General features: G+C 52.3%; 10 protein-coding genes across 10 annotated transcripts; 7 read left to right on the top strand and 3 right to left on the bottom strand.

Annotated features, from left to right (window-relative positions):
- Positions 1–949: 949 nt before the first annotated feature.
- On the top strand, positions 950–1,530 carry BDV17DRAFT_296230 (uncharacterized protein; the record flags this gene model as incomplete). Its single annotated transcript, XM_073763245.1, has 3 exons — positions 950–1,266; positions 1,370–1,446; positions 1,511–1,530. 3 exons carry the CDS (start codon positions 950–952, stop codon positions 1,528–1,530), a joined length of 414 nt encoding a protein of 137 aa, XP_073610437.1.
- A 1,666-nt stretch (positions 1,531–3,196) lies between these two features.
- BDV17DRAFT_285311 (alpha/beta-hydrolase) lies at positions 3,197–4,859 on the top strand (the record flags this gene model as incomplete). Its single annotated transcript, XM_073760688.1, has 2 exons — positions 3,197–3,770; positions 3,823–4,859. 2 exons carry the CDS (start codon positions 3,197–3,199, stop codon positions 4,857–4,859), a joined length of 1,611 nt encoding a protein of 536 aa, XP_073610436.1.
- A 1,348-nt stretch (positions 4,860–6,207) lies between these two features.
- BDV17DRAFT_276628 (uncharacterized protein) lies at positions 6,208–8,111 on the top strand. The gene is made up of 6 exons (XM_073759360.1): positions 6,208–6,358; positions 6,438–6,656; positions 6,833–7,052; positions 7,127–7,177; positions 7,256–7,387; positions 7,466–8,111. Exons 1-6 carry the CDS (start codon positions 6,332–6,334, stop codon positions 7,942–7,944), a joined length of 1,128 nt encoding a protein of 375 aa, XP_073610435.1. The 5' UTR covers positions 6,208–6,331; the 3' UTR covers positions 7,945–8,111.
- Positions 8,112–9,437: 1,326 nt separating this feature from the next.
- On the top strand, positions 9,438–12,998 carry BDV17DRAFT_276625 (P-loop containing nucleoside triphosphate hydrolase protein). The gene is made up of 5 exons (XM_073759359.1): positions 9,438–11,328; positions 11,405–11,666; positions 11,735–11,803; positions 11,856–12,910; positions 12,978–12,998. The coding sequence occupies exons 1-4, from the start codon at positions 9,448–9,450 to the stop codon at positions 12,686–12,688; spliced, it is 3,045 nt and encodes a 1,014-aa protein (XP_073610434.1). The 5' UTR covers positions 9,438–9,447; the 3' UTR covers positions 12,689–12,910; positions 12,978–12,998.
- Positions 12,999–13,527: 529 nt separating this feature from the next.
- Positions 13,528–15,207, bottom strand: BDV17DRAFT_234852 (S-adenosyl-L-methionine-dependent methyltransferase). Its single transcript, XM_073755855.1, has 2 exons — positions 13,844–15,207; positions 13,528–13,771 (listed from the first exon to the last, which is right to left on the bottom strand). Exons 1-2 carry the CDS (start codon positions 15,004–15,006, stop codon positions 13,591–13,593), a joined length of 1,344 nt encoding a protein of 447 aa, XP_073610433.1. The 5' UTR covers positions 15,007–15,207; the 3' UTR covers positions 13,528–13,590.
- Positions 15,208–15,269: 62 nt separating this feature from the next.
- On the top strand, positions 15,270–17,275 carry BDV17DRAFT_234782 (class I SAM-dependent methyltransferase). Its single transcript, XM_073755853.1, has 10 exons — positions 15,270–15,527; positions 15,646–15,718; positions 15,778–15,815; positions 15,878–15,963; positions 16,031–16,195; positions 16,260–16,285; positions 16,361–16,398; positions 16,463–16,853; positions 16,930–17,096; positions 17,148–17,275. The coding sequence occupies exons 2-10, from the start codon at positions 15,650–15,652 to the stop codon at positions 17,179–17,181; spliced, it is 1,014 nt and encodes a 337-aa protein (XP_073610432.1). The 5' UTR covers positions 15,270–15,527; positions 15,646–15,649; the 3' UTR covers positions 17,182–17,275.
- On the bottom strand, positions 17,162–18,782 carry BDV17DRAFT_234790 (uncharacterized protein). Its single transcript, XM_073755854.1, has one exon. The coding sequence runs from the start codon at positions 18,585–18,587 to the stop codon at positions 17,370–17,372; it is 1,218 nt and encodes a 405-aa protein (XP_073610431.1). The 5' UTR covers positions 18,588–18,782; the 3' UTR covers positions 17,162–17,369.
- A 293-nt stretch (positions 18,783–19,075) lies between these two features.
- On the top strand, positions 19,076–21,776 carry BDV17DRAFT_234775 (uncharacterized protein). The gene has a single exon (XM_073755850.1). The coding sequence runs from the start codon at positions 19,273–19,275 to the stop codon at positions 21,685–21,687; it is 2,415 nt and encodes an 804-aa protein (XP_073610430.1). The 5' UTR covers positions 19,076–19,272; the 3' UTR covers positions 21,688–21,776.
- On the top strand, positions 21,777–22,121 carry BDV17DRAFT_234776 (uncharacterized protein). The gene has a single exon (XM_073755851.1). The coding sequence runs from the start codon at positions 21,866–21,868 to the stop codon at positions 22,049–22,051; it is 186 nt and encodes a 61-aa protein (XP_073610429.1). The 5' UTR covers positions 21,777–21,865; the 3' UTR covers positions 22,052–22,121.
- Positions 22,122–23,589, bottom strand: BDV17DRAFT_234777 (uncharacterized protein). Its single transcript, XM_073755852.1, has one exon. The coding sequence runs from the start codon at positions 23,485–23,487 to the stop codon at positions 22,192–22,194; it is 1,296 nt and encodes a 431-aa protein (XP_073610428.1). The 5' UTR covers positions 23,488–23,589; the 3' UTR covers positions 22,122–22,191.
- Between the last annotated feature and the right edge of the window lie 169 nt (positions 23,590–23,758).

Here is a 23,758-nt window from a genome sequence, read left to right as displayed (position 1 = left end):
TCAAGACCGTTCTGCCGCTGCCTAGCTCCTACCGCAATGTTCGGACTATCTAGCGCTTAACCCGTATTTGCCTCGTAAGTTCGAGGCTTCTAGCATAGTCTTCCAGCGTGACTATGATATGAAGAAAGCCTGTCGATATGTATCATCTAGGAGCACCAGCAATCAATCCAATCCAGTCTCCTCTCAAACCCATCAAGGTCTAAAAATATCGAGCTGTAATCAGTTCCCAACCTAAAAGGGACAAAGCCCTCGCTGTTGCCCGCGATGTATCCCTATATCTCGTATCCGAAAATGAAGGCATGCTCAACCGACCAAATCACGACACTTCCTCAGCGGCAGATCAACAGGGCCCGAACAAACAAACCAATGAACCGAAGCCACGCCCGCATTGCTTGCAGGACGATCTCGTATTCCATACTCCGTCTGCGTTGTTTAATATCTATACGAGGAAGCTTGGCCTAACTTAGTTAAAAGGTGCCAGTCACAGGTACAACTTGTGGAGTGTATACGAGGTACCGCTGCAGATACGGGGGCCTGAGATCTTGGGTGGTATTGGGGTATTAAACACTTTTGATGGAGGGACTTTTCCAAGGTAGAGCGCCATCTTGGGATTGGTGGACGTCGTATCCGCGTTCAAATGGTATGTCGTGAGGCTTCACCAAGTGGCCTATTTTGGTGGCATTTTGCGAGGGGTTGTATTGCGGGCTTCAGCTTCAGCTTCCTACAGGACTAGTAATGGGCGGACGAGTGCAGATACGAGCTTTTGGGACCACCAACATGCCAACAGAGCCTTTGTGAAGGGAAAAGAGGCCCCGATGTAAAGGTATAAGAAGCAACTCCTGTCCCTCCCAGAATCTTCATCCTCGCATCATCAGCACACCTCACAACCAACATACTCAAACAACTCCAGAGTCCCCAAACTCTTCCAATCCCAATCCCAATCTCCACGATGAAGTTCCAACTCCCCACCGTCCTCGCCCTCCTCCCCGCCCTGGCTCTCACCATGCCAACCGCCGAAGCCGCGGCCGACATCGCCGAAACCATCTCTGACCCCGTCGAGGTCGAAGCCCGCGACACCTCCCCCGAAGCCCTCGGCCTGGTCGAGAAACGCTCCACCGTGGTCTGCAAAATCGTCAACTCGAGCTCGGACCACGTTAACTGTCGCTCCGGGCCTGGCTTCGACTACAGTATTACTGCGCGCGTTTACCCGGGGACTAGCTACAGCTTTAACTGCTATAAGTCTGGGGATTGTTATAATGGTAACTGGTGAGTAGACTATCCCCGGAAGCCTTTGGGTAATGGTCTGGGGAGCAAAGGAGATGTTAATTATAGGACTCTGTTCGGCTAATCATGATGCACTTCAAAACAGCACCTGGCAGCGCATTAACTGGGACGGAAAGTTCTGTTATGTTAATGGGTACTACACCGATTCTCGGTGCACGGCTGGTGGGTCTCTCCTTGATGTGAGAATGCGCTTACCTTACTTGCGAATGCTGACTATCTGCAATAGCTGCCCTTGGAAAGTGCTAAGCGGCACATAAGGCCTAGCCTGTCTGGGTGAGATGAGATGTCACCTTGGAAGTACCTTGTTGAGACGGGAACGGGGGGTAGCTGGTACAGGGAAGTTTGGATATGGGGCCAGATTTGCAAAGGGGACGTTGTGGTAGTAGTAGGAATAAGATTGATTTATCTTTGGAACGCCCCTCTGAAATGATTATCATACCGTAACACTCGTTGCAGTTCAAGTAAATAGATATATAGTATTTACCCGCGCTGTCTCGCTTATATACAGTCAGCACCTAGAAGAAATAGGTATCCGGTAAACAGCTCATAACATCACGCAGTTTTTCTACTTCGGCCCTCACATTATAGCCCTCAGGGCTCAGACAGTAGCTCGTGTTTGAATATCAATGTGTGAGCTGTTGCCTTAATTCCCACCTAGCCACGGGCCAAAATATCAATGACATCCTTCGGCCGTGCACACGAGGCACGAAGAGCGGACAATCTCGTACCGGACAAACACTCCCTCTGACGATGTGGAGATCTATGAGATATTGAACCATTGCACATACAGTGGACTCGCTCTGTGCGCGAGAGAACCAGGAGTATGGACTTAGGCTGTTTAGTTCCTCATATTACGTTTCTGGTCTTGAATATGGATACTCTGGCCCTTGGCATGAGCAGTCCGCGGACTTCCTGGGATTGCTCGCCGTTCCTAGCTTGTAGCTGAGATACTAGGGTCCTGGCCTCGAGGCCCGGGACCATGGGCCAGGTTCTATTAAATATTGGAATGAACCCCACAGTGGTGAGTCGACTTTCATTTCCGGTCAATGTTCATACTTCATGATTTTGTATTCCAACCAAGTAAACATATGAAGATATTCACCTGTTTCTTCATAGCCATTGGCATGAATACAGGGTAAATGTTGGTTTTTTTTTACGTAGGGGCTCACTTTTTTCTTTTCGTTCCTCAGCATCAAGAACCCAGACTACATCGCGGCACTTCTTCACGGCGACCCAAAGCCGCGGATTGACTCGCCAAACCCCCCCGTAAAGACCGCGCGAACTACCTTGTGGATGTCGTCAAAAATCTCCTCGGCGACGATGCCATCCTCAGCCGCAGAAAAACCATGATCAAGGCAATCTATCTCGGACGACAGACCGGATCGGCGATAGCTTGAAGCCGTACAAAGGCTACTATTCAGCCACCGGCGCAAACGAGCGCCATGTTTTCAGCAGATACCCCACCCGATCCTCCCAGATCCTCGGAGTTCTTCACCGGTCTGCCACGTGGGAAAGCTACTCAATCGAAGATAAAGCCAGCAACCATCGGAATTCCAAATGCAGAGCTCCACGGGCCACGAGGTTGACAAGCAGGTACCAAATGTTTGCGAAGAACTGACTCGATCAGCCAATTATCGACAGTCTGTCCAGCCGTCAAACTCCGCCTGCACTGTGGTGATTGGGCATTCCAGAGAACAGGCAGTGTTCTGGAAGGGCGAGGTGGGTCGTTGGCGTGTTTTGCATCGACTCAGTCTGAATTCCGAAGAAGAACCGGATCACCGCCCCCCATGCTGTTCTCCTGATTCTTAAACACCCGACCTCCCCCTCGAGGTTACAGACTATCATTACTTCTTTCGTTCACTCTTTTCCTTTGTCATATCACAACTCAGTACTCGGAACCCAGGTCGCAAACATGGGCTTCTTCAGCAGTTCGAGGCTGGCAACCACCGCGCTGGCTGTGCTGGGTGCGGCGCGCGCATGCAGATGCACCCCTAGCGTCACCTTGGACCAGGGGGTCGTCAGCGGCTTTGTCCAGAACGACACCAATGTCTTCCTGGGCATTCCCTTCGCCGAGACCACCGCTGGCCAGAACCGCTGGAAGGCTCCCAAGGCCCTGACCGCGTTCCCTGGAGGCAGCCTCGATGCTACTGCCTATGGGCCTTCCTGCGCCCAGGCCATGTCTGGCAATGCCATCACGCCCCAGAGCGAGGACTGTCTCAACCTGAACATTTGGACACCGCACAGCGGCGGCTCTGATCTGCCTGTGTTCGTTTACATCTATGGTGGTGCTATGGTCACTGGTGGTAGCAGCAACGCGCAATGGCAGGGTCAAAACTTTGCCCGCAAGAACGTCATCTATGTCAACTTCAACTACCGCGAGAGCGTTTATGCCTCGCCCAATGCTCCCGAGCTGGAGGGCCAGTCTCAGAACTTTGGTATCATGGATGTCGAGTTGGCGCTGCAGTGGGTTTACGATAACATTGAGGGTAAGTCTTCTACCTCCCTGGACCATTTATTCCTGCTAACTAACGGTAACAGCCTTTGGCGGTAACAAGTCGCACATTGTCCTGGGTGGCCACTCCTCTGGTGGTGTCCACGTCGACCACTACCTCTGGAACCACCCCGACACCTTCCTGGCCGGCGCGATCGAAATGTCCGCCAACGCCCAGTCCGGTCCCGCCATTACTCCCCCTGGCGTCGGACTCAAGCAGGTCGTACAGGACATGCTGGACGCTGGCGTGACCCTCGACTGCACAGCAGACGACTACACCCTTGACTGCCTGCGCGCCGTCGACACCTACGCCTTCCAAACCACCTACTTCAACTCCACCTCCAACACCTGGTTCTCTCCCGTCATCGACGAGATCACCCGCTTCTCCAGCTACGCCGACCGCTTCGCCAACGGGCAGTACCCCAAGTCCCTCCCCCTCATCGTCGGCAACTCCGACCAAGAGGGCGCCCTCTTCGGCTACGTCTACGGCTTCGAGAACACCGACTTCGCCTCCTGGATTAAGACCTTCGACGCGGATATCGCGTTCGTGCCCGAGTCCACCCTCCTCTCTACATCCGCCTACAACCCCGCCGACTACGCCTCCGTCTCCGCCATGAGCGGCGCCTCCTACGGCGACGCCCGCTTCCTCTGCACGACAGACTACCTCCTTGACGTTCGCGCCGCCGAACAACCAACCTGGATCTACCGCTGGTTCGGCAACTACAGCAACGTCCTGCCCATCCCGAACCTCGGCCCCTCGCACGGAAGCGAGGTGCCCTTCTTCCATGGCGGAAACGAGTGCTTCGAGCCTCTTGACGGTGTTACCGATGAGCAGCAGGCGCTTGCCGATTACATGAATGACTGGTTTGTTGCGTGGATTAATAACCCTGCTGCTGGGCCCGGCTGGGACCAGGCCACGCCTGTTGATGGGCCCCTCGCGCGCGTCGGTGTCCCCGGCCAGGAGGAGGAGATTGTTATGAGCACGACGGGCGCGTACAACAGTCGCTGCCAGAGTGTGTTCAAGCCTAACTACCCTAACTACCCGAAGGTTCTGAACCCCGTGGAGTTGGCGGCTAGTGCTTAGATAGGGGGCGTCTGGTTTTGATTTGAGGTCGTTATTGAGTGGAGTGTTTCAGCAGCGGTTATAGGCTTCTTTTCTTTTATATTTGTAATAGACTTTTACTTACTAGATACCTGGGGATTTAATGCAGGAAAGACCTGTCATAATGCAGTGCACAACAGTCTTGGTAAATTCGCTGTAACCACCCAGGCCCACCGCATCTCATGGTTCAGGGAGCTCTGCACCCAGTTTTCATCTCCACGATTCAGAAAAGCCCATTGTCACGTACCTGTGGTACCACTTTCAGTGTAGTTTTAAAAGTCGATGAACTCGGGAATTCCGAAGTCCATGCTTTTGCCGGCGAACCCATCCATGCCTACCTACCTCCCTCGTACAGGGCTCTAGTCATGCAGGGGCCAAAATCCTACCCTTGAGGCGGGATTCCTGCACGCAAAGTCTAAAGTCTCGGATGGTTACGGAGGCAACAACCCAGCCAGAAGAATCTGGAAATTCCACCTCGATGCGCTCCACACGAACTGTTCGTCGGGTTTGCACTGCGGGTCAACCGAGGTTCATCCAGCCAACTATATCACCGGCTGGCTGTGCTTTGGCCAAGATCTATCCTGCAAACAGCTTACTCCGTAGATCGGGCCAGATCGGCCTTGCATTTCTGGTTGCAGAACTCTTGCTCGCTGGATCGGGACTTCTTCCCTTTTGAATCTCGCGCCCCGACTTGGCCTGCCTGGCTAGAGTTCAGCCGAGATCTGACTATTGATCCCGAGCCCGGCACTCGGTCCGTTTGGGATGGTTTGTGCGTGGACGTACTCATATTTAGTCTACAGAATGGAGCTGGGCTCTATAGATAGCTTTTGTCTAGCAGGTTAGCATGCACGTTGCGCTTGTCTGTCTGTGTGGGATGACTAACAGTACGATTAGGCGAGTCTCCACCGTCCACCCCGGGCTTGAGGCTATGTATGGACAGACCAGTTTTTCAGCTGCGTTGTTCCTGACCCTATATCCATGGGTGCTTCAAGTCTTTGAACCAGAGTGCTGGATCCAGTAGTGTGATCTTAGAATGACCTGCAGGATGGTCTGTGGACAAATGTATCAGATAAAAGCAGTCAGCACAAAGAACAAAATCCAACAGACAGGATACACCTAGATTGTTAGCAATTCCATTCAATCCAAAACAAGCCATAGACATGTTCGGGGGAAAATCGGCCCTGAGCCAGGGCCTTTGGAACGAGCCGAAGGTTCCTTGGTTGAAGTTTAATAGTTTCATCGCCAACTCAAACTTTCTGATTCATGGTCAACGCCACCTCTGAAAGCCGTTGCTTGTCTCATGTGCCTTCTCTGGATTTCACAGGATCAAGAGTGGCCATGCTTGACTTATAACCCCGGTGGCTGCTCTGTCACCCATCCCAAGTTTTTGGGTTGTTGTTCCTGCTGCGAAAAGCAACGAGTTGCATCCAAGCATCACTCAATAGGTAGCCATCATGGCTCGCCCGGAGACTGGCCAAGTGGTACGCACGCCTTTCTCTCTTCAATCTCGACTCTAGGCCGTCCCTTGCCGATTGTGCTAACTCGTCTTTGGTGCACCAGGTGGGCTGGTACATCTGCACGATCGTCGCATGTATCTTCCTCGTCGCGCGTCTCGCTGTGCGATGGCGGCTGCTGAAGCGCCTCTACCTCGATGACCTGTTCGTAACCTTGGCCGCCCTGTGCCTGATCGGGGACCTGGCTATTCAGCATTACATGTTCAACCAAGGCATGACGGAACCGGCCAAAATGTCAACTGACAACATGATCAACATGATGAAGGTTCGTTTATTTGCTTTTTTCCAATCTCGAACCATCTATTCTCCTCCCACACAAGCATTTACGCGCCGGGCCCAAACGACGATCTTGCTGGGGGCCTTTTACGCTACGCTCACGCTATCTTTCCCGAAGTCGAACTCAAATCAAAGGCTAAGAATCCCATTTTTTCTCTGAAAAAGATGATCATCCCCGGATCCACCCTCTATGTCACCTCGCTATGGCTCATCAAGGCTTCGATGGTGATCTTCTACAAGCGCCTTGCGGATCGCACGCGGTACCAGACGATCTACAACATCACGCTTGCGGTCCTGGCTGCGATGTGGTTGGCGCTGTTCTTTGATATTGTCTTCAAGTGTTATCCTCCTGAGAGGCAGTGGACTAGTATTATGAATCCTGAGTGTGAGTATCCCGCTCTCTACTGTGGCCTGTGTACACGAGCTACATGTGAAAGAGACTAACATTAGGTGATTTAGTGGCATGTCCCGAAAATCAGACTACGATCAACTACTGGATTACGATTCTTTGTATGGCGCCCTCTCTCCCCACCTATCTACCTACCTACCTTTGCATGCGGACTGGGCACTAGTCTAATGACATTACAGTCAACATCTTCAGCGATGTCTTCATCATCTGCCTGCCAATCTCACAAGTCGCGCGCGTCAAGATGCCCCGGAAACAGAAATGGGGCGTCATGTCCGTTTTCCTCCTTGGTATCCTGGTCGTCATTACTAGCAGTACGTCTTCCGTCCATTCTTTCATCTGTCCTGTCTTGTCCTTCTCCTCGCCTATACTAACATTCATGTTTCAAATAGTCATCCGCGCAATCTACTCCCACCTCAACGAACAAATGATAACCTGCACGGTCTCCATGATCGAAACCGCAATCGCAATAATCGCCTCGTGCCTCCCCACCCTCCGCACCCTCGTTTTTGGCTCGCATAGTAGGACAGGGACATACAGCAAAGGCCGACGCTACGGATACGAACTTTCAGGCTCAGGCCCCGACACGCGCTCCGGCGGCGTGCACACACACGGGAACGCGAGCAAGGGGCGCACGACTGTGACTGTTTCGCAGACTCAGACGCTCCCGGGGGACACGGACGATCTTTCGAGGCATGAGAGTGAGGATGGGCTTGTTAAGCCGCTGGGTGTGTTAGGGAGGGATGCGTCGAGGGATGGGTTGCCCGGCTCTGGGACGGTGCCGCCGCCGGGGATTGCGGTTACGCATGAGTATTTTGTGCAGAATGAGGATGATACGGGAAGTATGAGGGAGGGGTATCGGAAGTACTAATGGGTGGAAGGGGATGCTTCTGAGGTCGACGATTGACACCGATCGTATCTACCCATGGCCCAACTAACTGAGGGCCTGGATCATGGACCATCTCCATTCTTTAGGTGCGTGTAGCTCATCCACCTAGGTATATTGACGGCCCTTACCTTTGGAACTATCCAATGTCTCTGTGTCTCGTCTCTCGTCTCTCTCTCTTTATTATTTCTCTTGTATATATTCCAAAACGAGACCCAAAAAAAACAATGGATATGAATGAATATGGTGCTTATTATATCATTGATGTTTTGACCCAAACCTATCGCCTAGACCCGATGTTGCATGAAGGCTTCAGTACAACGAGTCACCAGTGCAGCGACAATTCATTGCCAGGTTTTAGACCGCCCGCACCCAGTGACATATCTGCATTTTCAGCTTCTGATATATCAATGACTGGTTTGAAGCAAGTGGGAAGGGCAGACTGCTTGCCCATGGTTCAGTCCTGAAAAATATATCGTGGAGTTGTTGCGGTATCAAGTCGAGAAAAGCGCACCCACCAGTCAATTATGCTGACTATTTTGCTAGAACCTGGCTCTAGTAATATTTTGCTCCTCAGACTTAGGTCTCGATGCCGGAGGGTGGAGAACAGTATTGCGGGTTTGATGGGATGTCCAGAAACTTGGCGAGTGATGTATGTCCAGCCGGATCGATGTCGTGAGACGTCGGAAGCACGGATGCTTTTCGAGGCTGGGGGTTGGCATGATGTCTATTGCGTTCTATCTCGCGGCGAGCTGCAGATGTGAAGCGTTCCGTTGCCGATGTCCCTGGGAATATTGTGGGATTCAATACAAATGATAGATCGGACATACAAGGTCACATACAGGGCCCACAGCCCCCGGTCGTGAGTACAGGTGCGGTCTGAATATCCAGATTTGAGTTCGTGTACAATGCCTCTGCTTTACTTAAAGGTGAAATGAGTGATAATGGCTGAGCAGTTTCCGATTCATTGATAGAGATGGACGCGACATGACTGTGCTGCAGCTTCGCGAAATAGCAGAGGGGGCCCTGTGGAGTCTTCCAGTCGCTGAGAATCTATTGGATGGATGTGGATGTTCCGAGCCGGACCTTGTTTAGCCGCACTGTTAATCTCGTCGCCTCTTTTGAGAGTTTGGGGTTTGAGGTTCCATTACTTCCTGACGATAGCTAGAGATGATAGAATGGACATCTTGGAGAGTATATCCCAGATCATCACAGGTGGTTTCACATTGCTCGGCCTGGATTGGCACAATGATTCTTCTTTTGCTGGTCGAGCAATCGCGATTCAGAGCGCCGATCGGGACCATATCATTTGACGAGACCCCTGTCAACTGAAAAACAGCCGCCAGGATTTTGATGTGGGTTGTCTGCGGCACATGCGCCGGCCCCTTAGTGCTGAGCGGCAAGCCTAGTTATAAAAAGCACGGCAGTTCCCGCAAACCGCCGAACTTCTATATACTAGCTCTCCGTGTGTCTTTCGTGGGGTGTTGGATGCAGGACATCATGTCTCATGCGGCCGAACATGGAGCTCTGCAACAATTGCAACAACAGCAGTCCAGGCTGTTGGATAAGATTGACGAGCTTCGCACCATCGGCGTCGGCGGACTCGTGGAGCTTCCCCAGCTGATCGTTTGCGGCAATCAGTCCAGCGGAAAGAGTTCTGTGCTTGAAGCAATTTCCCGAGTGCGATTCCCCGCAAAAAGCAATGTTTGTACGCGTTTCGCCACAGAGGTTATCCTTCGACGCAGCCAACGACCAAGAATAAAGATCTCGATCGAGCCCGGCGCATCACGCTCGAGCGACCAGGAGAAACGAAAGCATCTTCAGCGCTTCACGCACGAAGAATTCTCCGACGGAAATGACCTCCCCGATCTGATTGAGAAAGCGAAGGATCATATGGGGATTTCAGAGACGGTAAACTCGGGATTTAGTGATGACGTGCTCAGAGTCGAGATTTCAGGCCCAGATAAACCAGAACTTACTCTTGTTGATCTGCCGGGTCTTTACTATTCCACCAGCCAGCAGCAGGGAAAGGAAGGAATCACCATCGTCCGCAATCTAACCGAAAAATATATGAAAAACTCTAGGAGCATCATCTTGGCCGTGATCAGCGCGAAAACAGACTATCACTTGCAAGAAGTCCTGAACATCGCGGAGACGTTCGACGGAAAGCGTCACCGTACCATTGGAATCATTACCCAGCCCGATATCCTCGAGTCAAATTCCGAGGAAGAGGAGACGTACTTGAAGTTTATTCGGAACGAGAAGATCCAGCTCCGACTAGGCTGGCACGCCCTGCGCAATCGGTCATTTGAGAGCCGCAATGCGTCTGATGATGCGCGCGACGCACAAGAGAAAGAATTCTTCGACCAAGGTCAATGGGCTTCGATCCCTCGCGAGTCTGTCGGGGTGGATAGCTTGCGACGTCGACTAAGCTCTATTCTTCTGAATCATATTCAGCAAAATCTTCCAGACTTGATTGCCGACATCCAGAAGAAGATTCTCGATCGCGACCAAAAATTGTCCAAGCTGGGGGGACCGCGGTCGACCCTGCAACAGCAACGGGGTTTCCTCCTCAACATCAGCAGTGCCTTCGAGCGCATTTCGGGACAGGCACTGAATGGAATGTATACAGATCAATTCTTCACTGAGGCTGGTAAGGACAAGAATGGTCGCTTACTCCGAGCAATCATACGGCAATTGAATGAATACTTCTCGGAAGCAATGACCATTCGCGGCAGCCGTCGGGAGATCCTTGATGCAATGTCACCGGCACCTACTATTCCATCGTCTGGGTTTGACAACCCGTATATCGCCGACCTGGTGCCAGAGACCATTACCCGCAGCGCATTGGAGGCAGAATCTACTGAGCTGGCCCGTCAAAACCGCGGAGTCGAGCTTCCAGGGAGCGCCAACCAACTACTTGTGGGAAATCTCTTTCGCGATCAGTCAAAGCCATGGGAAGGACTCGCGAGAAGCCACCTGCTCAAAGCATGGGACGCCGTGAGGTACTTTGTATTTCTTCTTCTGCAACATTTGACCGACGAACACACCACGTCCTTGCTTGTCGGCACGATCGTTGAGCCAAAGCTAGATGAAATGAAGCAGGCGCTTTTGGGAAAGCTCGAGGAGCTGACTGCGTACACCAAGCGCGGCCACCCACTTCCTGTCGGCAACAGCTTCCTCACCCAAATCCAGAAAGCACGATCCGAGCGACTGCTGAAATCGCTGAAGGCAAAGCTAACATCAGGCGACCCAACGCTCACTGCCTTTTCTATGAGCGGCATCGAACAAGCTGTCGCTGAGCTGGAAAAGTCGCGCGACGAATTCGCAGCTGGCGAGATCGTCGACCAAATGCAGGCTTACTATGATGTGATTGCCCCTTCTTCTTTTTTTTTTTTTTTTCCCGTCCATGCCCTAACCATTCTGATGCCAACTGGCTGTTCAGGTTGCTATTGTTACGTTTGTTGACAACGTCGCGACTCTCGGAATCGAAAATTGCCTTCTTGAACCTTTGCAACGACTCTTCACCAGTCAGGTCGTCAACGATATGGAGGATAGTCAATTACAGCAGATTGCTGCTGAGCCGCTCTATGTGAGCGAGGAGCGAAACCGGTTAACGAGGGATTTGGAAAAATTGCAAGCAGGTCTGCGGACCTTCAATATGTTTCGGCCTGTACTATCTCCGCTGTCAGACCCCTTCACTTTGAGTATGCTGAGCCGCCCCTGTGAACTCTGATTGCCTGTGTTTTGCCGTGAACTGACGTTGAGGGTTCAGGCTCCAAGGACGTTGCGCCGCCACCCCAGCCGACGGAGACGCCTAAACAAACCGCGGTCCCCCTTGCATGTAAGTCTGTCGTCATGATGATGATGGAAACAGCGTTGACTAAAATCTATAGCGTATGGTAACAATGTATCAAACGTAGCCCAGGCTCCGGTAGTCCAGGCTCCGGTAGCCAAATCATCTCCCAATCCCAAGGTCACGATCTCAGCAGCCGCCTCTCAGGAGGCAGGTAGGGCTCCGAACAATAACCACCCATCCATCATTCTTCCACCGAAAGGAAGTGCTGTTCCGTCTGATAGCCCAGGAAAGGGTGTCAACGACGTTGTTTCCGATCGTCAGGAGTCGCCTGGATTTGGTGGAACGCCGACAGGGTCGAAAGGAGTATCCAACAAGACCAATAACCCCTTGTTCGGGGCACCGATGGATGCTGCTACTCCCAGTTTCGGATCGGCATTTTCTTCTAGTCTCAAGACAACTAGTGAACAGCCACTAGGCAACACCACCCGTTCTGGGGACAGCTATATTAGCATTTTTGCCTCTGCTTCCCCCAAACCTTCAGGTGATTTTGGTCCTGCTTCTTCCAAACCTTCAGTTGGTTCCGGCTCTGTTTTCGCCAAACCTTCATTTGGCGTTGATTCTTCAGGTGGATCTTTTGGTAGTGTTGGTAATGGAGGCTCTGGGTTTGGCCGTGCTAGCTCTCCGTTTGGGTCTACTGCCAGTGCCACTAGTGGACCATTCTCTGATAGCGCTGGGCTTAGAGCAAAATCCCATGGCGGCTTGTTTGGTTCTACTTCTACTTCTACTTCTACCAAGTCTACAGGTGGATTTGCTGGATTTGGCGCTTCTGCACAAAGTCATGACGGCTCGGCTTTCGGGGCTGGCTGGTCCCCAGGGCCCGCGTTTGGCTCCCCCAAGATGCCTCCTGACACAAAAGACAAGTTTCGGTAGGCTTGAACACCTACCTGTACCTTCTGCATAAAATGGCTCTGAGTTATAATGAATCTTTATCGATGCCAATTTTAACCAATCCTCTCTAATGTGATAAAGCTATTCTAACCCTCGCGTCTATTTATCAGAGCTATGCGTGAAAAGGCACCGGATGGAAGCGGTGCGATGGACCATTTTCATCACATTTCTGCCCGCACTGGCTATAGGAAATACTCTCCTGAGGTTTGCCTTGCCTTTGGCTTGCGAAGACTCCCAACGTTGGAAAAGGGCTGACCTCTAGACACCACAGGAGCTTCGACTGGGTGATTACGCGCGAGGTAACCGTCTAGACATCTTCAAATTCACAGACAGCCCATGAGCTAGAGTGACTTCGCCAGCCTATGCATTCCTTCAGCTGACCTTGTATCTTGTTACAGAGCAAGGTGAACGAGAAATAGGCGTGACAATTTTTGGCCGATATCAGGCTTTGCAACTTCGCGATCTGCATGTAGTTGGTTGGCTTACAGGGCCTTAGCCCGGCCACTGTACGGGATGGGTATGTATGAATTGAGATCTTTCAAAAATTCAGGGACACGGAAAGTACCTTTTAGTCCAGGAATGGATCAATGCCTCCCTAGTCAGAGTTGTAGACTCATCATCCCCGGTGTCAGATGTATGTTTCCTTATCATGATGGCTTACAGGCCCAAGTAACAGTTCAGCTTTGCAGAAAGGGACAAAAGTGCCTTAAAGCCCTAGGTAATATTGTGCTCTTCTCTGGACATCTCAGAGAACTGTAACAGCAAAGCAAGCTGAGAACGCCATCACTTATTAGAACCTAGGTAAAATTGCGCCATAGCGAGTGAAAGCGGACACGCGTTTCATATGCATACCGCTTAAACACCGCATAACCACTGCGTCGTAACTACAAGGACAACTCGCGCGACCCATCAAAGACAAACTCCAGAATAGACAGGTTGCTCCCATCTGGCTTCGACACAGACCGCAGCTTGAAGCGGCTATCAGCGTCAGAGCAGAGCTTCACCCAGTCTGCCAATGGCCGTTCTCGAGCGTTGAAAGTTGTCATCATTTCTAGATCCATGATCCTGACAAAAAAGTGTGAGCACATACGATATGGATATGGTAAGCCACGACAAGCTTGCTCCAAGAAAACTCACCGTGCAATCCTCTCCTCCCCTCGCGGCAGCGTATTTGGCTCCGGTAAAACACCATCGTTGATCAAAAGCCTCGCACCATTCCCCATGGCAGGTACAAGACTCCGTAGAATTTTGACCGCAACAGAATCCGGATGGTCATGGCAAATGAACCGCAGGAGGTAAATATCCGCTTGCTCCGGCTGCGTCGTAAAGAAGTCATGCTCCTGGAAGGTAATCCTCTCCTTCAAATGCCCAGGCAGATTCCTTCGTCCTTGCTCAACAACGCCCGCCAAGTCCTGCACCACGAAACTCGCCTCCCTCGCCCTCTCCGCAATCGCGACGCACGCATGCCCCGTCGACCCACCCACATCAACCACCTTCGCCTTCCCGATACCCTCCCACTTATACCCATCAACAAGATGATGAATCCCGTACCCCTCCGTACTCGTCATCTCAACCATCGTATTCGCGAACCGTCGTTCCCGCTCGGGGTATTGAGCCATATGCTCGAACATCGGCTTATCCGTGCCAAAGGCAACGCTGTATCCAGCCTTCGTGGGGTCTGTGCTCACCCCAAATCTCTCATGCGCCTCGACGACTTTCGCGGCCGCGGGGAACGTCTCTTCACTGCAGTACCCAACCCAGTCGTTCAACGCAGACGACGTAACCAGCAGCGCGCTTGCCGCAGAATGCGCTACCATTCCTGGTGCCGGCTCAAAGAAGAGCCGGTTTGTCATTGCGTGTCGGAGCATGCGCTTCAATATGTCCTCGTTTACTCCAGCTTCCTGGGCAACATGTGCATACGATACGGCACGGTCGAGCGGTATAAACGACGCGATACGGAAGTGGTAGATCCAGCGCAGGCTGGACATGTCGTGGTGGCGGCATGCTAGCCAGCGGAGGTGCTCTGCGGGACCGGTGAGGAGGTCCACTATGCTCTGGGCCGATTCGAGGAGGGCTTGCCGGGCGGAGAGGATGGGTTCTGGGGCAGGGGGGAAGGAGGGGGGTGCGGAGGGGTGGAAGGTGGGATGGGGGTGATTGTTTTCCGTCAGGAAGGCGGAGATTAGAGATGCGGAGGAGGAGATTTGGTCTGCGAGGGCGGTTATGCTTGGTGATTGGGTCGGTGTTTGGATCGGTGTTTGGGTTTGTGATGCGGTGCATGTGGGATTGAGTTTGTTGGCCATGGCTGCTTTTTGCTTTTTGCGTTGTCTGTTTTGGACGTGGCTGACTGGTTGAACCCAATAGAAGGGCGTCAATTTGACAGTAAAAGCCTATCAGCTTTGTGATCAATGCAGGAGCTTGCAGGGGTCACAGAATAAGGTTTATGTCGGCAAATCGAGCAGCAGGGAGACAATGAAAATGGATAATGCAGAGTTCAGGCGGCCTGAGAACTCAGGAGAACGAACATGAGGGCGCCAGCAGAGGACGGGACAGCCCATGGCCCATGGTGCCAAGTGGACTGTGGCATCCGGGCCTCCGGGCCGTGTGTCTGTCACAGCCAGATTGCAACTGGAGCCGAGAGTTCAATGGAGCCATGACAATCTACCTACCGCCATTGATACGCCTCCATACCCACCCTAAGCCCGGCTAAGGAAGGCCGAGGAGAGGGTTATACTGAGTTTGGCAATAGTCAGACGGGTTAGGCAAGTTAGGGCGACGTTGAATTTGTCGCCCTCCCCAGCCGCGTGGATCCACAACCCTGAACGTGAGTTCCCGTCCTCGGATCGTAAGACTAAGTGGAATGCTCAGATCGTTTTCTGGGACTTGGAGTCTGGGGTGCGATCTCTCTTTTGTGACCTGTCGCTGAAAGATTTCGACATCAGAAACATGGCGGAAGGCGCCCAGGGTCGGGCACTTAGGCAGTACTATACGGTGACTGTGCCTGTGGACAATGATGTGAGTCTTCTTGGCCAAGTATGTGGACATCATGTAGACAGGGACTCACCGAGGCACAGTTCCCCTCAGATGAAGATGAAACATATAGCTCGGAAATGTAAGTCCGGGCCCAATGCAGAGGCGCCTATCAGCTAAACGTCGGAACTAAGATTCTGGTAGTGAAAGCTATGCGACGTCCTTGACCTCTTCGGTGATGAGTTACAAATGGGAATACGGTCGACGATATCACTCATACAAGGAAGGAAGTCAGTTAGACCTGATCCCCCGTAACCAAACTCCGTAGAGAACGCTTCCGCTGAATTTTATGGCCAGGCTACAAGTTCCCCAACGATGAACGGGAACAAGATCGTCTCGACGTGCTACACCACATGTTCAAGCTCGTCCTTGGAGAAAGGCTATTCCTTGCGCCGATTGAAGATGGGCCCCTTCGTGTTCTCGATATCGGGACGGGGACAGGTCTCTGGGCTATTGAGTTTGGTCAGTCAAACACCAGGCATGAGAGCTTGGCAGCGACAAAAAGCTGACCTTTGGTGTCATATAGCGGACGAATTTCCTTCTGCTCAAGAGGTAGGTCAAGTCAGCCCGATGATCTATCTCATTCCCTTCCAGCCCGTGAGCAGCTTACTGAACCGAGTCTCTCAGGTCACTGGTAACGACCTAAGCCCGATTCAACCGCCATGGTAGGCGCAACATCTCAGAAACATCTCTTCGCGGACCAGCCAAAGTATAACCAAGCAAACCTAGGGTACCCCCCAACGTAATCTTCGAAGTCGACGACGCGGAAGCCGACTGGCCAGACCGGGCCCCCTTCGACTTCGTCCACTCACGGTACATGTGCGGGTCAATCGAGGACTGGCCGCGGCTCGCGCAGCAAGCGTATGCGCAACTGAAACCAGGCGGGTGGATCGAGTTCCAGGATTTCAACCTCGTGAATTATTCCGAGGACGGGTCGTTGAAGGACGGCAATAACGTCAATCGGTTTTATGAGTTGCTGAGAGAGTGCTGTGATAAGATTAATCGGCCGGTTACGATAGGGAAGGAGTTAAGGGGTGTTGTGGAACGTGCTGGATTTGTAAATGTCCATGAGAGGGTGTTTCAGTTGCCGTTGGGGACTTGGCCGAGGGAGAGGAGGATGGTATGTTCTGTTTTCCTTTCCTTTTTCAGATTTGGGGAAAGGTACTAGTGAAGTCGTTGTACTGACGTGGTTGTAGAAGGATATTGGGGCGTTGAATTTGTATCAGATGTTGGATGGCCTGGAGGCGTTTAGTGCGGCGACCTTCACGAACATTCTGGGTTGGAGTATTGAGGAAGTTCAGGTCCTGCTCGCCCTAGTAAGGAAGGACGCGAAAGATCGGAGCGTACATATGATGCATGATTTGTGAGTTTCTCGTGCCATATTCCTGAGGGTAACTGACTGACCCGGGTTCAGCCATGTCGTCTATGCCCAAAAGCCGATGCGGTGAGCGGCGTGACCGCATAATGCGATAGCTATAAGGTTCCACAGGAGTAACTAGGTAGATGGGGAATAAAAGGTCGAATTGATTGACAAGGGGCGCAAGACGGCAGTCAGGCACTGCCAAATATGTAGTATCACAAGAATAGTATGGAAGTCGATTATAAGGCGTCTATAGATCTAGGGGCATTATAGTCGCTATATAGGGTATTCTTCAAACCTGAAATTCCAAATCGTGCTCGCAGAATTGTCAAAGCCGTATCCCTTTGAGCTGGTTGCTCCAATATGCTGAAGCAACGGCGGAACAACCGCCCAGCGTGACCACCCCTGGCTGTCCGCGATCTTCTCGACCATCATATCAACTAACCAGTCCGTCGTCAGATCTGTATGCTCGAGGAAGCGCGGTACAACAGACCGAGGGAAGATAAGGCCTTGCGAACAGCAGCCGTACTTGTTCATTTCATGGATACCGGGGGAAAGAGGCCACATCGTTTGCCGACCAGCCATGAAATGGAGGCCAATCGCGGCGGGAATGAATATGCCGGACGTTATCCATATTGTATTATGCGGGACTGCTCTGAGTTCTGCCTTGAATGTTCGCTTCGCTGCAACCATTGCGCCGGTGAGGACCGCCCAAATAGCAAATGACCAGAACAAGTATTTCGGCCATTCTTCGCCATTCCACCCGAGGAGCCCATCAATGTAGAACAGCCGAAGATAAATCCAGTTTTTACCGGTTGTTCGCTGCTGCACGGTGTCCAGAGCCTGCATCGCAGTCGGGAACCAGCCTTTGACTGCAAGGGTATCATCTTCGAGCATCGCAATGTAATCAGCGCCGCTCTGATAGCATTCATTCATTAAGGTCGTAAAGTCATATATAGTCTTGTTTCGGTACCATCCACCTTCCTCCCATGCTTGCAGTTGTTCGAAATCGGGATCGTCTGGTGAGTATGTTAACAGGCGATCGGGAAGGGTGTCGACCCATTTCTCTGAGTAGATGGGGTGATCGGTCGGGTTTGTATTTCCAATACGCAGATATAGTAGCATCGCCTTTCTCTCGACTTCGCTGAGACCGTCTAGAAGAGATCCAACCGTCTGGCCAACATATTGCTCCCCTCTCCGCTTAACCGACACTATGCCCAGACATAAAGTGGGTTTCTCTCCGGGCGCCCTTGTTGGGGGCTTCACATCCCCAGCGCTACCAAGAAATGTCTCTGCCTCCTCCGCTCGTTTCAGGGAGTATTGTCGCTCGTAGGCGCGGCTCGCGTCGAAAAAAAAGGACGTCGGGTCGCGGTAGCTGAGGCCATGGTAATATCGCAGGGAAAGGACATAGAGGAAAAAGTAGGTGAGTACGAGGATCCCGGTCGTAGAGAGAGAGAATCTGCCGAAGTGGAAGTGCCGCGAAACGTCGGTCATGCCTGGGTTGGCCGCAGGCGACGAGCCGGTTTGGGTGTCGCCTGATCGTTCGACGAATCTCGAAATCGCGGTGTTGGGGCGCTAACGGTGTATTTTCTGCGGTGTGATAGGGTCGGTAAGAGATGAAGGCGCTAATAATATGATCGCTAAAGCAAGAACAGGATAAACAGCGTGAGAATCGATCGCAGAGAGACGGAGAGGGGATGCAGGTTCAGGAGTCGCGATCGAGCGAGCGGGATTGAGGTCCCTCGTCCATTTCGGGTTAGCTCTTTCATGCCTCAGGCTGCCGCCAATGGCCGTCGAGCCCTAAGCGCCCACCCCCTGCAGAGTACAGATAATGTGGTTTCAACTGTACCTGAAGAACCAGTCCTGAGCCGGCTAATTATAGCTATGAATGGGTACGTCCCGCTGGCTTGGGTTGAATCTGATTCTCTGTTTGATAGGGCGTCATAACAGCACGTTCCCGTGCTTGAGTGAGTTGTCTACACGGTCTTGTTCAGAATAACTTATCAAAAGCAATACCAGCCTGAGCTAGCCGCCGGGCATGGAGAGATGCTTTTCACCGAGTTTTCTGGTCACTGTTGACTCAAATTCCCTTGCCCGCTCCTATATTGCAAGGCTCCCCAAATTGCACCACGGTTTGATATATCCTGGCTACATACGGCAATGATTCTTGGTACCAAAGATGCAGCATACCTACATAGAGGCCGTACGAAATCACAAGGCTGCAAACATTACCTCTCCTACTAGCACAACATTCTCAAAGGATGAGGAGCCCCAAAAAGTCGTCATCACTCGGTCTCTCCCGGCTGCCCTTTGGTCCTGCGCAATCCACCTCCTCCCCATCGCCGTATCATCTACGATAATTGCCCTAAATATCAGAGGCACTTACCTGGGGGCAGACCTGATGTCACCTGTCAAGTCAGAGACGATCAACCTTATGCTCTTCCAAATCGCCGCCAAAGCCCACGAAATCACGATTGTTGCGAGTCTAGGCGTCATCGTCCTACAATATATCCGCCATGAGTTACTATTCGGTGACGGTCTCCCGTTAGGGCTCTTGGGGTCCGGACTCGCCTTCAACCATCTAGAATATTTCTTCGGGAAAGAGTTCTACGGGAGTCTGAAGTATGTTGCCGGCCGAGGCAATAAGCTCCGCAAGATCGCGCTCATATTTGTTGTCGTTGTTGCGGGTATTCTGGCTACCTTTGCCGGCCCGGCAAGTGCTGTGCTTCTGGTACCGAAATCTCAAGACTGGAGCGCCGGGGGTACCGAGTTTTATTTGGATGGCACAGAGGACGAATTCTGGCCGAGCGATTTATCAGGAGATCTTTCGGGGCTTCGGCAAGTATGCGGACAGGTTAATTCTACGCATTTGGCAGTCTGTCCAGGAGGCGGATATCACTCGCTGTGGAACCACTGGGGAACTCTGAACAGCAGCATTTTCCAGACCCAGACTGTTCGCCCTTATGCAAAAGAGCTTTCGGGATCTTACTTCTACTGGCCGATATCCAGCCCCTCCTCTATGCTCCCGCCTCTCTATGCCCTCGGGGATAATCAACCAGAGCCAAACGGGAAGACAACTCTGACACAACCACACGCAGCCTCGGCAGCCATACTCCAGCGCCTTGCCGAAGACTGGTGGGAAGCTCTCAGCGTGCAGAAAGGTTTAACGGCTAACCAAGTCGATGATCGCACTGCCTCCGCTGCCTTCAGAAATGCTATCAGTGTCGTTCGTTGCGCTGCGCCGGAGCGCTTGTATGCCAACGAAACTACTGTCCACTTTCCTTCAATCATTGGCAGGTTCGACTTCGGCGACGTCCTCCCTCTGGAGGTGGAAACTCTCAACCCAAATCGTACGGACCATCTGCGCTTCCAATGGGTCCATCTGCCAGATAATTTCGGCACTGCCAGCGTCGGGGGACTGTTTGAGACGCCTTGGGAAACATCGGGGCCCGGCCAGTCTTCAAGGGCGGTGGTCGGCTGTACGGTTCAGGCCGGATGGGTCCCAGCAACAGTTTACACCGATAAGTACACATTTTGGACGGGCTGGTATCCCTGGAACATTCTCTTTGGCGATCGCACTCCCGCATTTAATCAGGCATCTACCGAACAAATAAACGGCCGAATTGCGTTTGGGAATAAATGGCTAGATCTATTGACTCCCCCGGCACCCATCACGACACCTGACACTCCTTCATGGCGGCCATCAACCATGGAAAGTATTCTCCTCAACGCAGGCACCACAGCCGAACGCCATACAAGCAATCGGACGGACCCCGCGGCCTTGAACACTTGGCTAGCAGGAGACACTTCAAGCTGGCAAAAAGTCTCTCTAATCGAGTCCATAATATGCAGCGTCGTCGTCGACGGCCTCAGCAGAACAGGGAGCCATCGAGTTTTTAACTTCAACACCTCGGGCCCGGGACCAGGGTGGTCTATTAAAAACTACAAGCCCCTCCCTGGCTTCTCGAATCTCGTTCTAAACGATGAAAACGCCGTTCAGCCCCCCTCGGTCAACCCAACCGATTATATCACCTTGAAGGCCGAATTGCAGATCAGCGGCTTCTCCCTACAGAGTTCCCTCGCTACGTACCTCGCTATGTCGGTTCTCCTCATCCACATGCTCATGGCGACAATCCATATCATCTACGTCCTCATCAAGCGCCATACATCTGGGAGCTGGAGCACAGTCGGCGAGCTGATTGCCCTATCTCAGAATTCTCAGCCAGCCTTTGATGTCCTTCCCAATACCGGAGGGGGCATTAAGCGGTCTCGGACATATGCGCAGGTCGCTAAGATCCGGGCTTTGGCGAGTTCGTTAGCGCCGAAGGAGGCTGGGGGCCGAATCGAGCTACTGTTCGATGGGCCGCTGGACCCTCTTGGTTCTGAATGTGAACGGACAGGGCCCGGACGGGAATTGCGTCGGTTAAGAAATAGTCTGCTGCGACACCCGGCTACTTGGCCGAGGCACCGTACCCAAGATGGTGATCAAGATGGCTGGGGTTTGTCAGGTTCCACGGAGCGATTGGTCCCTGGGTTTCTGCAGGGTGGGAGGGAGACTGCGTCTCAGGTACGGTTGGATAACAGGTATGGATGATTCAGAAGTTGAGGGTGGATTGATACATAGCGTCATCTGGGGCTGTGGAACATGGCCGTGATAGTATAATTATCATCTGCATATCTTCTACGGGATGGCCATTCGAGCAGTTTGGATTTAACAAGCTGTAATCTTTCTTCTACTTGAAGTCGTGGCCGCCGAAATAGGAGCCATACCTATGGTGGGCGAAATTTCTGTTACGTGCGGCACTTCAGGGAGAAGTCAGCTTGGTATCCGAGTTACTGGGATGTTGCTTGGCCTTTCGTGCGTTTTGCTCTTATTGTGGTGTAAATGCAGGCAGAGCATGTCTCATTCTGGTCAGTTCGTAAGCCATAGATCAATACAAAAACCAAAGGCGCAGTGATTTGACAGTGTAGACACAAGCAATAAGAAACACCAGGATCATCGGGTCATTTGACAATGTTAGCAATTTCAACCTTCTGACCCCAGTACAATTCCTCATCATTATTCACCACCTTGGCCTCCTCGTCTTCTTTTTTCTTCTTACCTTCCATCCTCTCCCACGTAGATGGGCTTACGATCATCGTCATCTCCCTCCTCCAGGCGGAGTTTGATCCTTGGGACTTTGCCTTTCTTGTAGTACTTCAGAATCTCCGCAGCCGACTTGCCCATCTCGGCGGTTGCTTCAGCACTCAACTTGAGACCTTCCTTCTTGCCCCATTCTTCCGGGTCGTCGAGGTACTCCGAGACAGCGTCGAATCCCATGGACAGGAAGGGTCCAACATAGGGGATGAGCCCCAGACCGGCGTTGATAAGGGAAGTGACAATTATTTTGAGCCAGTCCGTGTCAGCCTCGGTGTTATCCTCCTTCATCTGAATACCTTCGTGCTTGCTGATGGCGTCGGCCAATTTGATGTACGTATTGTCACGCATTTCGGTCTCCCGTCTGCGAGTCATCTGCCAAGACTGGATGTGGTCGACATTCTTTGCCTCGAACAGCGAGATAAACTGGTAGCTGTCCTGGAACTCTTTTGCGCGCCTCTCAATCGGCACATGCAGCACCATTTCCAGTTGCTTGATGTCAAAACGCGCAGTCCACGTCGGCTGGAACCCGAGGCCATACTTTTCATCGTGCTTTATTACCAGCTCGCCGACCTTATACTTGTTCTGAAAATTTGTAGGCTCCGGTACGTCAGGCTCCGGCACGGTGGGAACCTTCGGCTTTGACTCATTTGTTCCGCTGGATGATAGACTACTACCCCAGCCAAACAAGCCGCTGAGAGCGGTCAGATCGTTGTGCAGCTCGTATGTCTTGAGGCTGACATCGTTCTGATTGAACTTGATAAAGACATAACGCGCCCACTTGCGGTATCGTTTCTGCCCGAAGGCAGCGTACGAGGAGCGCAAATAGATACCACGAATCGGATAAGTCAGGTCCACCCACAGAAAACGCTCTTCCGGCGTAGGCATCCGAATGGGGATATACGCGGCCTGCACATGGCCCAACCACTGCGAGAGGTTGCGTCCGTCGCCGTTGCCGTGGAACACGTCTGCGCGGCTCATCTTGTGCCGTGGACCCACGCCGCAGATGAGGTCTCGCCAGCGAGCGTAGCGGCGGCCTGAGTAGGCAATAACCTGCTTCTCGGCGCGGGGCGTGCCGGTTTCTGGAAGAACGGGATCGCCCTGCAGCTGGTTGACTTCGTCATAGCTTTTGTTAACGATTACTTCGAGAAGGAGGAAGTTTTTGAAGTCGTTGATGTCAGAGCCGCCGTGCCATCCTTCTGTGTGGAGGAGGTCGCGGTCAAAGTAACAGGGTCCTTCAGGCCCAACGAATGCCATGGTTTTCAATTGTAATCGCGTGTTTCTCGGAGGTTTAGGACCGTAGCTTCGTCGAATTGTGCCGGATGGGAATGTCGAATGGTGCGAACTTATAGACCACAGCCGGGCTCGCCAACATATGCAGTCTGACGCCGTCCATGGGTGTTCATCTTGAATGTTTGATGCGTTGCGCAACCCTGCGCGGGGTAGGATGGCATCACATTACAGCTACCGTGTAACCTCCAACCATCCCCGGCAGTCCAAGTCCTCGATTCTTGAGGTCAAACCCCTT

The sequence above is a fragment of the Aspergillus undulatus genome (genome assembly GCF_047715775.1).
Source record: "Aspergillus undulatus strain CBS 261.88 unplaced genomic scaffold BDV17scaffold_86, whole genome shotgun sequence".
Lineage (NCBI taxonomy): Eukaryota > Fungi > Ascomycota > Eurotiomycetes > Eurotiales > Aspergillaceae > Aspergillus > Aspergillus undulatus.
This window is presented reverse-complemented; position numbering and strand designations above follow the sequence as displayed.